At 39.5% G+C, this 16,773-nt stretch overlaps 1 protein-coding gene across 2 annotated transcripts in view; it reads left to right on the top strand.

Moving 5' to 3' along the window:
- The first annotated feature begins 1,834 nt into the window (after positions 1-1,834).
- Positions 1,835-16,773, top strand: part of LOC131065707 (exonuclease V, chloroplastic) — a 146,088-nt gene continuing 131,149 nt past the window's right edge. Inside the window, exon 1 of one of the 2 annotated variants that reach the window (XM_059209275.1) lies at positions 1,835-2,076. In XM_059209275.1, the coding sequence (XP_059065258.1) occupies positions 1,873-2,076 (204 nt within the window). In that variant the 5' untranslated portion in view covers positions 1,835-1,872. The remainder of the gene's footprint in view (positions 2,077-16,773) is intronic. The other variant, XM_058000301.2, reaches the window with a different exon arrangement.

Here is a 16,773-nt window from a genome sequence, read left to right as displayed (position 1 = left end):
AACAAACTCTATCTTCATCTTCAAATTGTCGTCATGCTTTTTCTTTGCTGCCCGCGCCATATCCTGTTCAATCTCCATAGACCGAACATAAACCGGTAAGTCCTCCCATGCTTCCCGAGCTTCATTAGTCCTCACCACACAATCCATGCCATCCCTCCACAACATGAATGGTCAATACTAGACATTAATCCTATCCGACATTACTCCCTCCCCGAAGAGTCTCCTCAAACCTTCTCTCGGGACCAACCTCGCCATCAAAGAAACCAGACCACATAGAGAATGGGGCCGGTACACAAGCTTTCAAAACCCATTCAACCTCCGCTTGGGTTCCAAAACTCAACACCCAAGCCACCAACATTGACACTATGTCCATGTTGGTCCTATACCTATATTGAGAGACTAGATATTCCCTTCCTAGAAGGCGTTTGATAATGTCAAGAAAGGCCTCCTCATCACAACAAAAATTCCCCCCTAGTCGATTGTCCAAGATGACCCCAAGAAAGGCCAACTGTTGCTTCGATGAATGAAGAGTAAAATTTGCCTCCGTTTCCACACTCAAACCTACACCCAAAACTGGTAAATGCTACTCTCACTTCAAAGGAAACAACTTCACAATGCCAAAAAAGTATGGAGAATTCTAAATATGTAAATGCATCTAGCCCCTTCCTTTGCTAAAAAACATGCCACCTCAAGTACAACCAATCCCCAAAACTATTGAATTGATGACAAAGTAAGGTGACGACATAAAATTTAATGATGCACGAATAAAATTTGTGCCAAGAGCAACCCATAGGAAATGAAATGATGTTTCGGTACCATGAAATCTAAAAACCATCATGACAACTGCCAATTAGACTTGACAAAACACTTCCACATTTGAGCTGTCCCACCATCGGATCAATAAGGGTTCCAAGTCACTGGCCACATTGGACAACAAATCAATATCTACATTTCCCTCATGCTTAATGTGTCAAATTTTAAAATCTTGGAAGCTTTGAGCAAATAACTGATATAAATTTGTTAGTACGCCAACATTGGGTCAATCCCTTCAAAATTCCATCCGTAATTATCTTCGAATCCCCCATAGAGACCTTTAGAATACCAGCTAAGTCAACTACCAGTAACACTGCTTGAGCCTCCGCCTTATTGTTTGTCCCATTTTGCAATCTTTGAGATCCTTTCACTAAAATCTTCCCTTCATCATCATGAGCCACACATCCCGCTCCTGAAATACCCAGGTTACCTCTTAAGGCACCATCAAAATTCATCTTCACCCATCCCTTCTCCAGTTTTTTCCAACTTACATCAGGTGCTTCACCCCCAATAGGATTTACCTTAGGGAGCCCATCAACGGGCTACATTTTTATATATTATTTATTTATATAAAGCTTTAAATGATTTAGATACTGATTCTAAATAATTTGTTAAATATTTGTTTATTGGATGTGAATTTGAAAAGAAAATTTAAACATAATAAATATTATCTTAATGTACCTAAAAATAAAATGCAATTTTTTAGAACCAATTAGATTAGTGAAAAATAATTTTTTTAATTTAGAAACTTAAAAATCATACATCTTAACTTTTTCATAAATTAAAAAAATATATAAGAAAGATTCACAATACACATTAGAAAAAATAATTGAATAATAACACACTAGAAAAAATAATTGAATAATAACATATTAGAAAAAATAATTAAAGTACTAATAACATTCAAATAACCGGTGGACAACAAAATAAGGCTGATTGCCTAGTTGTGTATTTATAAATATTCAAATGTTTCCCCAATCTTTCTTTCCCCCCAGTTCAAGTATAAAACTAGGCAGTGTTCAAAAAGTCTGAATTATATGGAAGAGGCAGGAGACGGAGATGGACATCCCCGTGGAAATCGTGAGCGACGAGGAAATGGCATTTATCGAGGCCGCCCTCTCCCTATGCTCCCCTCCGCTGATGGCGGAAGAGAAGATAGCTAGTGATTCAGAGGATATACAGATGGAGATTGAGGAGAGCCCATTACAGCGGCATCGTGTGCATCAGCGGAGAGCCCTCTCTGTCACAGATATCACATCTACGGTGCGCAACACTATTCTGTTTACTTGCTTTTTCCTTTTCGATTTCACTATCTCTTTTACTATCCAAATGAAGAATCAGCTGCTATGGTTTCTGGACCATGCCATCCCCGAGTCTTTCCACATCATGCCGAATGATGCTTGGTTGATGCAATTAGCACTATATTTATTGAATTTTATGCAGCAAGAACTTATCTTCAATGGAAAAGCATTATTTGAGAATGTTTTATGACGAGGAATTTCGTTTGTCTTGCTTTATTGTCATTAGATATGATTTTCAAGTTGTAGAGCAATTCCAAAAGGCACTTTTTAATCATTTTTTCTAAAGAACACGTTGCATTTGTCCTTACTACCCATGATAAACTTAACAATGGTTTCCAACCCTGTACTAAATAATGGTGTATACATCATTTACTGTTAAGAGTTTTGCTATTGTTATAGGTGAAAATCATAGCCGTCCAGACCAGGTGAGAACATTGACCCGACGCTTCCCAATGGGTAATGGAAAGGATCAAACAAAATTATCTAGGAACTAGTGCGACAACAATATTCATTGTAGAGACATAGTTTAATAACACAAGATTTCAATTAGATGGAGAAAGACAATGGCGTGTGCGAGGGTTACAGGGGTCGAGCTAGGGCATCCGTGCCCTAGCTTGTGAGTGGCCTGTGTTGGTTGTGCACAAGGGGGAGGGCAGTGTATGTTTTTGTAGGGAGGGGTGGTGTTGTTTGCAGGGTCGATTGGTGTAGGAGGCGACTTGAGGGTGGGGTGTTTGCAGAGGAGTGTGGTTCGAGCTTGTTTTTGCAGGCAACTTTGTGTGGTTTCTGTGGCGTGAGGCGGGCTAGGGCCCGTGCTCTTGTTTTGGAGGAGCTTGAGAGGAGTGTGTGGCAGGTGTAATCGGGGAGTGGAGTCTCATCTCCCATATCCGTCTGGGGGGTGGGTTTTGCTGTTGGGTGTGATGTCTAGTTCTTGAGAAGAGGCCTCGGGGGCATCTCCCGGCTTGGATTTTTGAGCGGCTTTGGGCTTGAAATCCTTGAATCAAGGTATTAAGACCTTTGATAATAACCTATCTGATTCAAATTCAGGGTTTTCTGGCACTGGTATGTCCAATGGATCCCAGATTTCGAAGTTTAACGGTTATCTTGAGAGATGCAAAGAGAGGCCGAAATTGGTAGTTCCGCCTGAGATGATTGCCGAGGATGTTGAATATTTTTCAAAGCATTCGCTTTACTGTAAATTTTTGGGGATGAGGGTTTCTTTACAGTTTTTGGAGAATTGGGCTCAGAGGACTTGGGCGTCGGAAGGGGAAATGGATGTTATGTTGTTGGCAAACAATTACTTCATGGTCACTTTTAATTGCATGGATGATCGCAATCAAGTCTTTGAGGGAGGCCCTTATTTTTATAACCAAGTGGGGCTGTTCATCAAACCTTGGCATTCAGGATTTAACCCTTTGGTGGAGCTCCTGAATCGGGTCCCAGTGTGGGTTCGATTACCTCGTTTTCTGGTGGAATGTTGTCGAGAGGATGTGTTGCGAATGTTAGCTTCATTGCTGGGGAAGCTTGTTGGATCTTCAACACAAACCTTGGGGAGAAAGGTAATGACTTTTGCTCGCTTTTGTGTTGAAATTGATCTTAGTAAGCCTTTGCCAGATGCTATAGATATGTGTGCGGGCTCTTACTCTTGGGTTCTGTTGTGACGTTTTCACACATCGCCCCATTGCAAATGGGGACCCCCTTCTTTTTAGGCCCTCCCGGTTTTTTGGCTTGCATTTTTGTGGTCTTTTCGCAGCAGTCTCGTCAATCTCTTTGCTTTGCAGGTGTTCGAGGATCATATTGGTCAAGTCTGCCTTTCGTTTGAGCAAATTCCGCTAAGTCTGGGATTTGTTTTGTGAATTTTAGGGTTTTTTGCCTTCTGTCCTAGATTTTAGGGGTTTCTGTTAGGGTTTCGAGAAAGATGAACATACAACTGGAATCAGGACCCTTCAAGGAACCTCCCAGTAAAATTTGAGCCAAAACAGAGCAACTTTCTATTTTTAGAAAGTTCCTATTTTTTAGGGATTTACTTGGTCTCAGATTGGTCTAATTTTGCCAAAAATCAAACTTAGTATTTTTAATAAGTTCTATTTTTAGTAAGTTTCTATTTTTAGTAAGTGCTTTTCTGACCTATTTTGCCCAAACCTTGACATTTTGAAACACTTACTATTTGGGAAAATCTATTTTTGGCAAGATCTTCACAAGAAAACACTGAAAGTTGAATATCTCCGAAGACGCTGAAGACTGAACGTTCTTGAAGACCATTTCTAAATTCGGAAAAGTCAGAAGGCAGACAAGTTGGATCAAAAATGGTTAAGTTTGGAACTCCTATTCCAGAAGAGGAAAGCATGCAAAATCATCCAAGTCCAGAAATTCACATCAATCCACCAATGTCATCCTGACCCGAAAATGGCCTGAAATTTGACTAAGTCTGGAAATTTGGAAAATCTTCCAAAATCCAGAATTTGCATTATGATTCCTATGGACCTGAAACCACTCTCAAACATCCTGACAATATATATGAAATACCTCTTATACTTAAATGTTATATTTCATATATATATCCTGACGAAGAGCCTGAAATAGTGCAAAAATCCACCTCTCCATGGACATGGCCAAAATGCGCCCAGGTATGGGCTAGGGCGTTGATTTCATGAAGTCATTCACACGTGCAAAAATCCACCTCTCCATGGACATGGCCAAAATGCGCCCAGGTATGGGCTAGGGCGTTGAATTCATGAAGTCATTCACAAGTGCAAAAATCCACCTCTCCATGGACATGGCCAAAATGCGCCCAAGTCAGGGCTGGGGCGCTAAAACCTAGAATGAATTCACAAGTGGAATTTTCCACCTTCTCCATGGACATCTCCAAAATGTGCCCAGGTCAGGGCTGGGGTGCCAAAATGAGAAATGCATTCACAAGTGGAATTTTCCACCTCTCCATGGACATCTCCAAAATGCGCCCAGGTCAGGGCTGAGGCGCCAAAACCAGAAATGCATTCACACAGGGAAAATTCATGAATCCTTGGTGTAGTGAAAAAATTTCACTCAAGCAAAAAAAATTTGAAATTTTGCCTAAGGCACAGAATCCAAGGAGTCAAGGAGGAATAAAAGCAGAATTCCCCTCGGACGAATTTTCAGTTATGCTATTTTTAGACATCAAATCCCGACCAAATATGGAAATTTTTATAGATTCAGAATCGGGGTGAAATTCTTCATCCAATGGACCTGGCTCCTAAATTCTAGGAGGATCCCTAAAAAATAGGGATGTTGAAAAAGAGACATGGATAATTCACAAAGTAATGGAAATTCCTTCCTTAAGGACATAATTCCAAGAAAGGTGAAAAATTGACTAAGTGTTGGAAATTCCTTCCTTCATGACAGAGTTCCTGAAAAACGTGAAAATTTGGCTAAGTATTGGAAATTCCTTCCTTCGGGACAAAATTCCAAGCAAGGAAGAAATACACCCAAGGATGAATTGAACATAAAATTTCTAAGGTAAGGAAGGAATCAGGGATGAACTGAACAAGAAATTTCCCCTCCAGGAAATTTTTTGAAAAATCCATTCTCGGGCATCAAATCACATCCAAATTTCAAAAGTTTTACAGATTTGGATTCGTAGGAGAATTTTCTCTCTCCTGGACCGTGGAACCCTAATTTGGAAATTTTCCTAAAAAATAGGAAATGTGCAGAATTGATGAAAAACCTTCTTCAAGCAAGGAAAGTTGAGGAGACTTCAAGAAAATTCTTCCTGAATCGAATTTTCCCTCTCCAACAGTTCTAGATGTGCAAGAGCGGATATACGACGACAGAGTCCATTTGCATGTCGAGGATCTATTGAACACATGGCAGTATGGTGGCGCATTCATTGCCGAAATATTTGACCAAATGGCAACCTGGTCATTGCATGTTGAATTTATGGCAGATTCCTTTTGCATGCAGCTGCCGCATGTGGAAATGATGGAGCATTTATGACATAATGGGGTGATTTTTGCATGGATGAATATTCAACAAATGTTGGGCGAATTTGAAGGAGGTGGTGCATTTAATACGCAGTGGATGCTATTTTGGGTACTTTTGAATTAATTGTATATGGGCATGATGGGTTATTAATTGGAGATTCCCACCTTGTTGCATCATGTGTGGAGAATCTTTTAGGCAAACCCTAATTAGGGTTTTGCATGTAGCCAGGGCTTGAAGCCTATATAAGGGGTGACCCCCCTCATTTGTAAAGAGAGGGAGCTTTGTATGAAATTGTTGCGATCACTTAGATTAGAAGTAGTAAAGTGCTTTGATTTCAATGGAGAATGTAATGGTGTCTGATGAATTTCCATGGTTCATACTTTTTGTATCTTGCTGATTGTAAGTTGCAGTGTAAAGTTAGCTTGAGCCACTAAACTTGTGCTAAGTTCGGTTGTGGACAGTCGTTTGGATTGCGCCGTTTTGGGTATTCAAATGCACTTTCCTGATTTGAAAATCCTTCAATATCCTCAGAAGATTGCACCGGTTCTTGCGGAGTTGTAGTTGATCTTGGCGAAGCAGAGCTTGGTTTATTTGGAATTTGTCCACCGAAGCACTATTCATTGTTATCACTGCCCTTAGGAGTAGATTTAGGTCCTTCTAACCCTTTCCCTTTTCTTTCAGTTCATTTTAGTCCGTTTGAAGCAGCAGCATCGCAGAATTGTCATATCCGATGATGGAGTTCCAGCCACAACAAAGAAGTGAAAGAACGATGCACACGTAAGGCCCCTTGGATTACCAGCAATCACATCAGCCAACTGAGTCACGTCCACGCATTGAAGGAACCTTGGAGTCGATTGTTTGAACTTCTTGCAATATTAGCATGCAATCGTACTTTGATCAAGAGAGAGTGAAGTGACCGTTAGGCAACTTTATTCTGTGTTAGACGCGGTCATAAAAAACACGTCAACAGGTCCAACAACTTGATTATGAGACTTTACCTTTCTGGTGCCGTCTATGTCATGAGTATGGTCATTTGCAGTGCAAGTGCCCTACGTCTAAATCGACCGAGCATCAGCCTCAACAGCCGTCCCGTAACCTAGATGGGGCTGATAAAGGAAAAGCTTCCATGTCTGGTGTGGTTGTGGGTGCTGATGGTTTTGTCCCAGTTAAGACAAAGAATTGGAACCGAGGTCAAAAGAGGTCTTTGCAAGAGAGTCAGGAGGAGGATACCTTTAACAGATTTGAAGCCTTGGATGACCTTAGCCAGCAGGAGGTGAATTTGGGGATGATTCCTTTGGATCATAGTGCAACAGGGTTGATGCCTGATAATGTGAACTTGGATACTACCCAGGGTCTGCAGGAGGTTGGATGTCAACAGATGGAGATGGATCAGCAGTTAGTAGGGTAAACAAAATTGGTGGTCTCATATTACTTTTATGTGTGGGTTTTTTCCTTTTCATCCATGGATTATGGCGGGTGATTTCAATGCCATTTTAGAGTTGAGTGAGAAGAAGGGTGGTGTTAAGCGGTTGAAGCCTTCTTCCTTCCTTCTTCGGGGTAGTATATCAACCTTGAATCTTGTTGACATCAAGCTCGGTAATGGTTTGTTCACATGGAACAGCAGGAGATTAGGGGAGTATTGGATTGCGGAGAGGCTGGATCGCTTTTTGGTTTCTAGTTTTTGGGTTGGTGGGGGATGGTCCACATGCTCTGAGATTTTAGATTGGAAAGGTTTGGACCACTGGCCCATCAAATTGGTGTCCTCTTCTGCTCGGGTCGCTCGCATCCCTTCATTCAAATTCTAGCTTATGTGGTTTCGAGATTCTTCTTTGCAAGTTCATGTTGCAGAGTGGTGGAAGAAAGGGAGGCCAACCTTTAGCACTGCTATGTACACTTTTGCCAAGCAATTGCAATTTGTTAAGTTTAAGCTTAAATGGTGGAATCGTTAGTGTTTTGGTAATATTTTTCATTCTCTGCTCAATTAGAGTTGAATGGCATTACCAGAGAGATAAGAGAGCATGGATTGTCAGAAGCCTTGCTTAGGGAGGAAGACAGGGCATTCAAGGATTTAGAGGAGTGAGAGCTTAGGGAGGAGATCTACTGGAAACAAAGAGCTCGTATTGATTGGCTTCAAGCGGGGGATAAGAATACAACGTTCTTTTTCAAATCAGTGAAAGCAAGAAGACATGACAATTCCATCCCTATTCTGGTTAATGATAGAGGTGAGCAGTTTATCCTTGTAGGAGATTTCTAGGGAGTCTATGCAGTATTTCCAATCCCTTTTTAGTGAGGATTCTCAGGGGGAATCGGAAGAGGAAAATCAGGCTCTTGCTTGTATTCCTTCTCTAGTTACTAGGGAGATGAATGAGCAACTTAAGGGACCTATTTTGTTGGATGAACTTGAGAGGATTGTTTTTCACATGAAGAAGGGGAAGGCTCCTTGACCAGATGGGTTTCCGATTGAGTTCTATCAAGAATTCTGGGATATTATCAAATTGGACTTATTGGAGGTGGTCTGAGAGTCTCAGAGGAGTAAGCAGATGCTTCAGGCTTTGAATGAGACTTTCATTGTGCTCATCCCCAAGTGTGATGGGGCTGACCAGTTAGGCCAGTTCCACCTTATTTCTCTCTATAATGTGATTTATAAGATTATTTCCAAGCTGATAGCGGAAATTTTTGAAGAATTGGCTTGGGGGGGTCATTTCTGAAGAGCAAAGTGGGTTTGTGGAGGGCCGTCAAATCTTGGATGGAGTGGTCATCACTATTGAGACCATTCATTCTATGGCACCTTCCAAGGAAAAAGCTATGTTTATCAAGTTGGACATGGCAAAAGGTTATGATAGAGTCCGATGGTCCTTTCTCCAGAAGATTCTTAGGGCCTTTGGTTTTGCTGATGAATGGATCCAATGGGTTATGAGTTGTGTTTCGTCTACCTCTTTCTCTGTGCTAATTAATGGAGATCATACTGAGTTGTTTGGTGCGTCCAAGGGTCTTCGTCAGGGGGACCCTCTTTCCCCGTACTTATTCATTCTTCTGGCTGAGGGTCTGGGGAGATTGATTAAGTATAATGTGGGACTGGGTATTATTCATGGTTGGAGTTGGGGTAATGAAATACCTCCTCAGTCCCATTTGTAGTTTGTGGATGATACGACCCTGATGGGATTGGCTAGGATCAGAGAAGCTATAAGTTTGCGTAAAATCTTGGATGTTTATCTTGTTGCTTCTGGCCAGTTGATCAATGAGGATAAATCTTCCATTCTCTTCTTCAACACACCTGGAACTATTCAGTTGAGGATTGCTCATATCTTGAGATTCCAGGTCGGTTCTCTTCCCTTGACTTACCTGGGTATTCCTATCTTTGTTGATAATCCTCCCATGGACTCTTGGCAGGGTATTCTGAACAAATTTCGCATGAAGGTTGAACATTGGACTCATAGATGGTTATCCTTTGTTGGGAGGGTTCAACTGATCCAGTCGGTGGTTCACGCTCTTCCAATTTATAGGTGTATGCTTCAAGTGGCCCCAAAGTGGTTTGTGAAGGAATTAGATTTTTTGGCAAGGCAATTTTTATGGGCAGGCAACCTGTCCTCCTATAAATGGAGTCTTGTCAAATGGGATTTGGTGTGCAGCCTGAAACAGTTGGGTGGGCTTGGCTTAAGGCAGTCTACTTTATTTGGGGAGGCTTTGGCGACAAAATTGTACTGGAGGTGGTGTGTTGAATAGGATAGAGGCTGGGCTAGGATTTTGTCTTACAAGTATATGCAAAGGATCCCGAAGGAGGAAATCCCAAGATATCTGCTTGCAGGAAAAGGCTCTACGATTTGGAGTACTCTCAAGAAAGGGGCTGCACTGATTAAAGGACTTTTTTGGATCTGTAAGAGGGGGGAAGAGGTGCTTTTTTGGTTCGATTCTTGGGATGGCTATCCCCCCATTATTGGTCAGTTTCCTAATTTAGTGAATCTTTGCCAGAGGTTCCTGGAGGTAGGGTGGTCTAGAGTGAGCGACTTTAAGTCTGTTTATAGATGTGGGCAACTGGAGATGGTGCGGTGGAAGGATCCTAATGAGTGGTCGGTTGTTGGTATGGAGGAAGACTGCATTGATCTTCATGGCATTTTGGCTAGTAGACACTGCAGTTCCCTTAAGGATAGGGATAGACTTGATTGGTCCCCGAATCCTAAGGGTGTTTTTACTGTTGCTAGTGGTTATCGAGAGCTGTTGTTTCGTAGCTTGGAGGGGAGGGAGGTGCACTGGTGGAAATATGTTTGGAACAACTTCTTTTGGCCGAAGTGTAACTGTTTTGCTTGGACTTTGACTTTGAATAGATGTCTAACTTGGGACAATATTCGTAAGCGTGGGTTTGACGAGCCTTCCATCTGTGTTTTGAGTGGTAATGGAGAGGAGGATTCCTCACACCTGTTCTTCAGATGCCCTTTCTTGTTGCTGCTCTGGCGTTACTGGTGGGGGTGTGGAAGCACCCTTGTGTTCACGCAGATTCTTTGGTGGAATTTTGGAGCAGTTTGGTTAGGCCTCCTATTTTGTCCTTTTTTCTCCAGATCGTCTGACACATTGGGCCCATTTTCATTCTTTGGCAGATCTGGCTAGAGAGGAATAGGAGGATCTTTAGGGAAGTCAGACTGTTAGTTCAACAAGTGTGGAATAGAATCATTGGAATGATCTAGGAGACGGTGGAAGCTAAATGTGAGGTGAATTTTCCTCTGGATAGAGGAGAGGCTGATATTGTGAGTAGGTTGGGTTTGCAGGAGATGTCTCCTGTCTCAGCTTGTGTCAGGAGAGGTAGACGTGCTAAGCAGAAGGTTCAAAGGGTGGGAAGATGGTTGCCCCCTTAAGATGATTCCATCAAGATTAACACCGATGGCTCCTCTCGGGGTAATCCGGGTCCTGCTGGGATTGGGGGTGTTGGTAGGGATTGTATGGGGGATGTGGTTTTCTTCTTTTCTGTGCATAAAGGGCAATAATTTTATGGAGGGACTTGCAATTTTCTATGCCCTGGAGCGTGCTTATGAGTTGGGGTGGCATAAGGTTATCTGTGAATCGGATTCGCAGATTATTGTTAATCTGTTGATTGAGCAGAAGGTGAATGGGATTAACTGGCAGCTGGCAGGGATTGTGCACCAGATTTGGCAAATTAGTGCTATGATGGAGAGTGTGTCTTTCATCCACATTCCTCGTGAATGGAATAGAGCAGCAGATTGTTTGGCTAAGTGGGCTTCGGAACATGGTGATGATTGGAAAGTTAAGGGTTGGGAGCATCTTTCCCCTGAAATACTGTCAGGACTTGCATAAGATCTTTGCTGAGGATATGGATAGTTATGAAGCTGGATGATTTCTGGTTGGGTTTGTTGCTCTCTTTTGAAGCCTTGTGGCTTTGGTTTTCTTGTGTAATGCTGGTTTCTGATTATTAATAAAGTTTTTACCCCTTTATTCAAAAACAATATTCATTCTAGAAGATCCATTTTTGGGTTCTTTTTCAATTGATGACCTTGAATTTTCAATTATTTAAGATTCCTACTAAAAAACACTAAGGTTGGAACAATTTGCCAAAATGAAACACTATACAAAACAATAAATGTTGATGAATTATATTAATGAAGTTACATAAATGCCAAAAATAATATTCATTTTATAATTAGGGACTAAATGGCAGTTTCAAGATTTGCTACAATCCAAAACATCATAAGCCTTTCAAAAGATGTAAATGGTCAAAAACCTCCATTAGATAACAAAATGTCCTCCAAACAATAGAAACACATGATTTCAAATTCCGCTCATTAGGAAAATGTCTCCCTTTCTAAACGGAAACAATAATCAAAATTTGATGGAGAAAGAAATAGTTATATTTAAACGCTGTAATAGAGTTCTCTATACTATTCAATGTCCAAGTAACAAATATAGTGAGAAATTTTTGAGAATACCAAAGAGATCAAAAATTTCTTGTAGAATCTCTTGAGGAAGGATGGTATGTTACCCTATTCAATGACATTTGTTTACTTGGTGGTCAACTCTTCCTTGGAGACTTGTGACATGGCTTAACTGCCTCTCGTGGGTCGGGTTAAATCTGGCATTTGTATCAGGCGTTGATAGTTCGAGTTTTTGGCGCAATGACAAACGAGTCCAACGATTGGTATCAGAGCCTTGGGTCATAGGTTCGAGTCTCCCCTTAGTGGGTGCTGAAAGCTTAGTGCTGAGATTGAGATTGATGACTTGGGGGTCAACACCTCCTTGGGGACTTGTGACATGGCTTAACTAGCTCCCTGTGGTTCGGGTTAATCTGACATTTGTATTGGGTGTTGATAGTTTCGAGCTTTTGATGCAACAACAAATGATTCCACCAACATTTAAGTGACAAGGATGGCAAGAAACATAGATATGTATTTTTGGGGTGATAGTGAGGAGAGGCTTTCTTTTGGGGAAAACAGGGTACAATAACTTAAGAAATAGGGAATATTAAAAAATATAGGAAATTTTGACATTAGTTTAAACAAACTAGAATCTAAAAAATTTAATAGAATGAATGGATTTACATGAGAGTTGAGACACAATGCATCACGATCCAATATCAGCACACAAAAAATTGTTTTCATTGTTGCAAATGATAAATGGCGAGGGTATACAATAGCTTAAGAAACAGGGAATATTAAAAAATATAGGAAATTTTGACATTAGTTTAAACAAACTAGAATGTAAAAAATTTAATAGAATGAATGGATTTACATGAGAGTTGAGACACAATGCATCATGGTCCAATATCAGCACACAAAATAATGTTTTCATTGTTGCAAATGATAAATGGCGATTCTCTAATTTGAGTTTCTTTTCTTTCCTTCCCCTTCACAATTGCTGCAAATGAAAATGGATATATTTTTGTTCCTCTAGGAGGTTATGGTTAACAATACACTGCAAACCTTTTTATTTGTGTCTTATTTTTAAATTTTTTTTTTCAAATAATGGTTGGAGGTGTCTGACCATCCTTGGAATGGTTTGGGGAATGTGTAAGATGTCTTGTATTGGGATGTGCATTTCAAAAATGTCCATCCGTGTTAAAAAAATGAAGGAGGCCTAAAGATGTTTGGACAGCCTTGGAATGGGGTAGTGACATCTAAGGGCATCTTAGTTGTATTGAGGATGTGCGTTCTATAAGTGTCCTCCCTTGTTCAAAACAAAAAGGGGATGGATCTTGGGAGGTTTCTTGGCCATTTGTGTATTTGAAACATACTGGGGATGTGGATGCCTATGGAATTCCCTAGTACACATCCCCATATAACACCAATATATTAATGTCCATTAATGACTATAGCAGGTCAATGGTTATGTAAAAGTGCATCACCTTAGAATGGTCTAGGAGGTGCCTCAAGCTGCCTGTAGTAAAAGTTAAAATGTGGATAATCATTCCCCTCTACATGGGAGTTCATTGTCAAAATATCTAGCAAAAAGAATATAGTTTGATATTGATCATCTATTTGTAGTATAAGAAACATTAGCCTCATTCGTAGTTTCAAGTGTGGCTATAAACTAGAGTCTAAGAACATGGTCAAGAATGTAACATCCTACTGATTTTTTTGTTCAACTTTTTTCTCTTTGACACATGAATAGTTTAAGGCTTGATCACTACATGATGTTAAAGACATCATTAGTCTCATGACAATTTAATCTAGTGGATGTGAAAATGATGCTACATCATAATTCTAAAGGTAACTCGGTTCCGAGCTTCATGTCTTATCTACTTGGTCTGACCTAAGACATTAACTAGATTCTAAAGGATCCTAGGTCTACATACTCCCAATGGACTTGAAGGCTATAAAATTTGGTGTATGCAAAGTCCTTATTATTCATAATTCATTCACTTGCTCAAGTTTAACATGAAATGTGAAGTCTTGACACTATAGATTTGACAAAGTGAGTAGGTTAGATTGAAATGAGAATCTGGGGTTTGCAAGGTACTCTTAATAGCTCAAGACTTTATAAATAACTGATTTGGATGTGAGATTTCATATAGCCTCTAATTTATTGATAAGCTTGGTTTTGTACTCAACCAAGTTAATAGTGTTGATGAGTTCAATGAACATGAGTTTCCTTATGTTCATGGACATATATTGAGTTTACGTGTCTAATTTCTTGTGCACGAAAATGTGTCATGTGGAGATTTACTTCGATAGACCAACAATTGAGAATATGCTTGATGAAATTGATTATTAGGTTCATTCCCATGGACACAAGAATTTTTTAAGTTTTAACATGCTTGGATTTTTAGGTTTGGAACTCTCAAGATCCTATGCCTAATAGCATATTTTGGATGCAAGCGCCCTTGAAAATTCGAATCTATTAGAGGTCTTGGTTTTGGAGTTGACATGGCAAACTTATGAACATCAAATTTCCCCATTTTCCAAGGGCATGTGTTAGCTAGAAATTAATGTCAAGGAAATGGTTAAACTTAACATTACTTTGTGAAAGATGCCAACTGAGAATCTGATCCAGTCTGAAGATTTTTTGTTTGCTTTCAAATCTTTGACCAACAAATTGTTTTATTGGTTTGAGGTGCATTTTGATGTTTTTTTAGTTTTTGGGGTTTTGCTTGCTTATGCCAATGAAAATTTGCCAAAAGAATGCAACACATAAAAGAAACAATTGACTGAAATAAAATTTCAGAACTCAGATTTTATTGCAGCAAATTATAAATTCAAGAGAATGACTATTTAAGACAACTAGAGCCAAAACTGGCCTACTAGGTGTCCAATGCCTTGCCTGGATCAACTTATTTTGATGCTGGAGGTGGTGCACAAAGCAATACAGGAGCCTCCAAGTGCTGCAAATTGTTCCAATGTGTTTTATTCTCCTTATATATAATTATCAAAAACAATTTAAGGAAGAATTAGCAGATAAGGTGCTTATTCCAAATTCTTGCTAGGATAAACCTCCATAATTGACCCTTTTCCCCACTAAAATGCTGATGTAGCTCAAATGTGTGAAAATGTCCCTGAAAGAACCACTGATCTGTTTTTATTTGCTGCCAACAATGAATTTACACACAAATTTCGGAATCAAAACCCTCTAATTTATTTTATTGGCTTCACAGGAGAAGCAAAGAGGGTACCCGCCAACTTGGGAATGGTATGGCCAGCATTAAAAGCACAATAACTGCTGGAAAATGTTCCCCAATCTGTTCCAATCTGCTCAAATCTGCTGTAGATGATTTATTTTTGCTGAAAGTAAGAATTTTCCCCCAAATATTGACCCCAAATGACCTGAAAGAGGATTCCTTCAATGCAAGGGTTAATGTGTTTTCATCCACACATTGAATAAGGGTGAGTTTTTCGTTCTCAACCTGAAACACCAATCAAGCTTGCTGTTGCAGAGCTCTCCATGGAAGAAATTGTCAAATATCGAATGAATAATGAATAAAATGCTGCCCCCAATGTCTTTGAAACATTCCTCAAACCTTAATTTAAATTTGGGGTTAGGGTTGTACTTTTGGCATCAAAAAACATGTTAAAATGTTCCTTTTTATTAAAAAATAACTTCGCCTAAGTGGTTTGACCCATTGAGGGTCTAATTCCTCATTAAAAGTGGCCATATTATTAAGTTATAACCTTTAAGTTATAACTTCTAGGGAAATGTGCCAAGGGGCCACTTTATAATTCATCCTTAACTTTTATTAATCTCCTTTTCAATAAAGTTACTTTATAATTTTTCTAATTATAGAAAAAGTAACTTTATAATGAATTATTATAAACTCTATGTACCTTAAGCTCACCAAGGTCAAAAAGTGACTAAGTATAGACTCCCCTTGGTAAAGCCAATCATCCCCTAGCCTCTGTAATTGCCTGCGGAGATGGCGAACATGTAAAACTATGCAACTGAGTGATCATAGGAAAAATGGGGACATTACACTTTGAAGGATCTATAGATTTTTTTTTCTTCTGGTAAATGAAGGGTCTAGATTGGCATCAATAAACAAGTGGTTTAAGATTCATGGAGCCTTGCATCGACTAAGTGTAGCCAAATTCATACTTCAGTCTTGAATCAAGATCCCTTAATTTATTTCGAATAAAGGGAGCATGGAGCCCCACATAGACTAAATATAATTGAAACCATACTTTAGTCTTGAAGCAATATCTAGCTAATTTACTTCCAATGAAGGGAACATGAATTGTGGGGCAAGAGATTTAGGCATATACATGATTCAATTCTTGGTCTTGGACAAGTTGGCTTTTTGTCGTAGGAAATTCCTAATTTATACATAGCCAAGTATGTAAATTTTTTGAGCACTGTTTATAATTTTAGAACTAGAGTCCACATACTCTAAACCAATGTTGCCTAATATATTTAGTTGCATTCTCTAGAACATTTATAGGTTCATGTCACTATTCTTACAAGTTAATCAAGATGAAAATATATTAACTCTTTATCAGAAAGATATTAAGACCCTAGAGATAAAGATTGGCTTTACTAATATTAATCAAGATGTCTAGGATATATTGATATAGACCTGTATATGGACCAATACAAATTTGTTTGTTATAAATGGGTAGATAAGAATTAGCTTCATGCCTACTATATTTCAATCTCTATAATGATTCAAATACTATTATAGATCCTCTTCAATTAGTCAGACTAAGATGATTCAAGACTTTTTATAAGCACCCATTATACTAGTTACATAATCTTAAGAATATTATTAAAGATG

Source organism: Cryptomeria japonica, chromosome 7, assembly GCF_030272615.1.
Source record: "Cryptomeria japonica chromosome 7, Sugi_1.0, whole genome shotgun sequence".
Classification (NCBI taxonomy): Eukaryota; Viridiplantae; Streptophyta; class Pinopsida; order Cupressales; family Cupressaceae; genus Cryptomeria; species Cryptomeria japonica.
The sequence above is the reverse complement of the archived record's forward strand: the minus strand, read 5'-3'. Positions and strand labels throughout refer to the sequence as shown.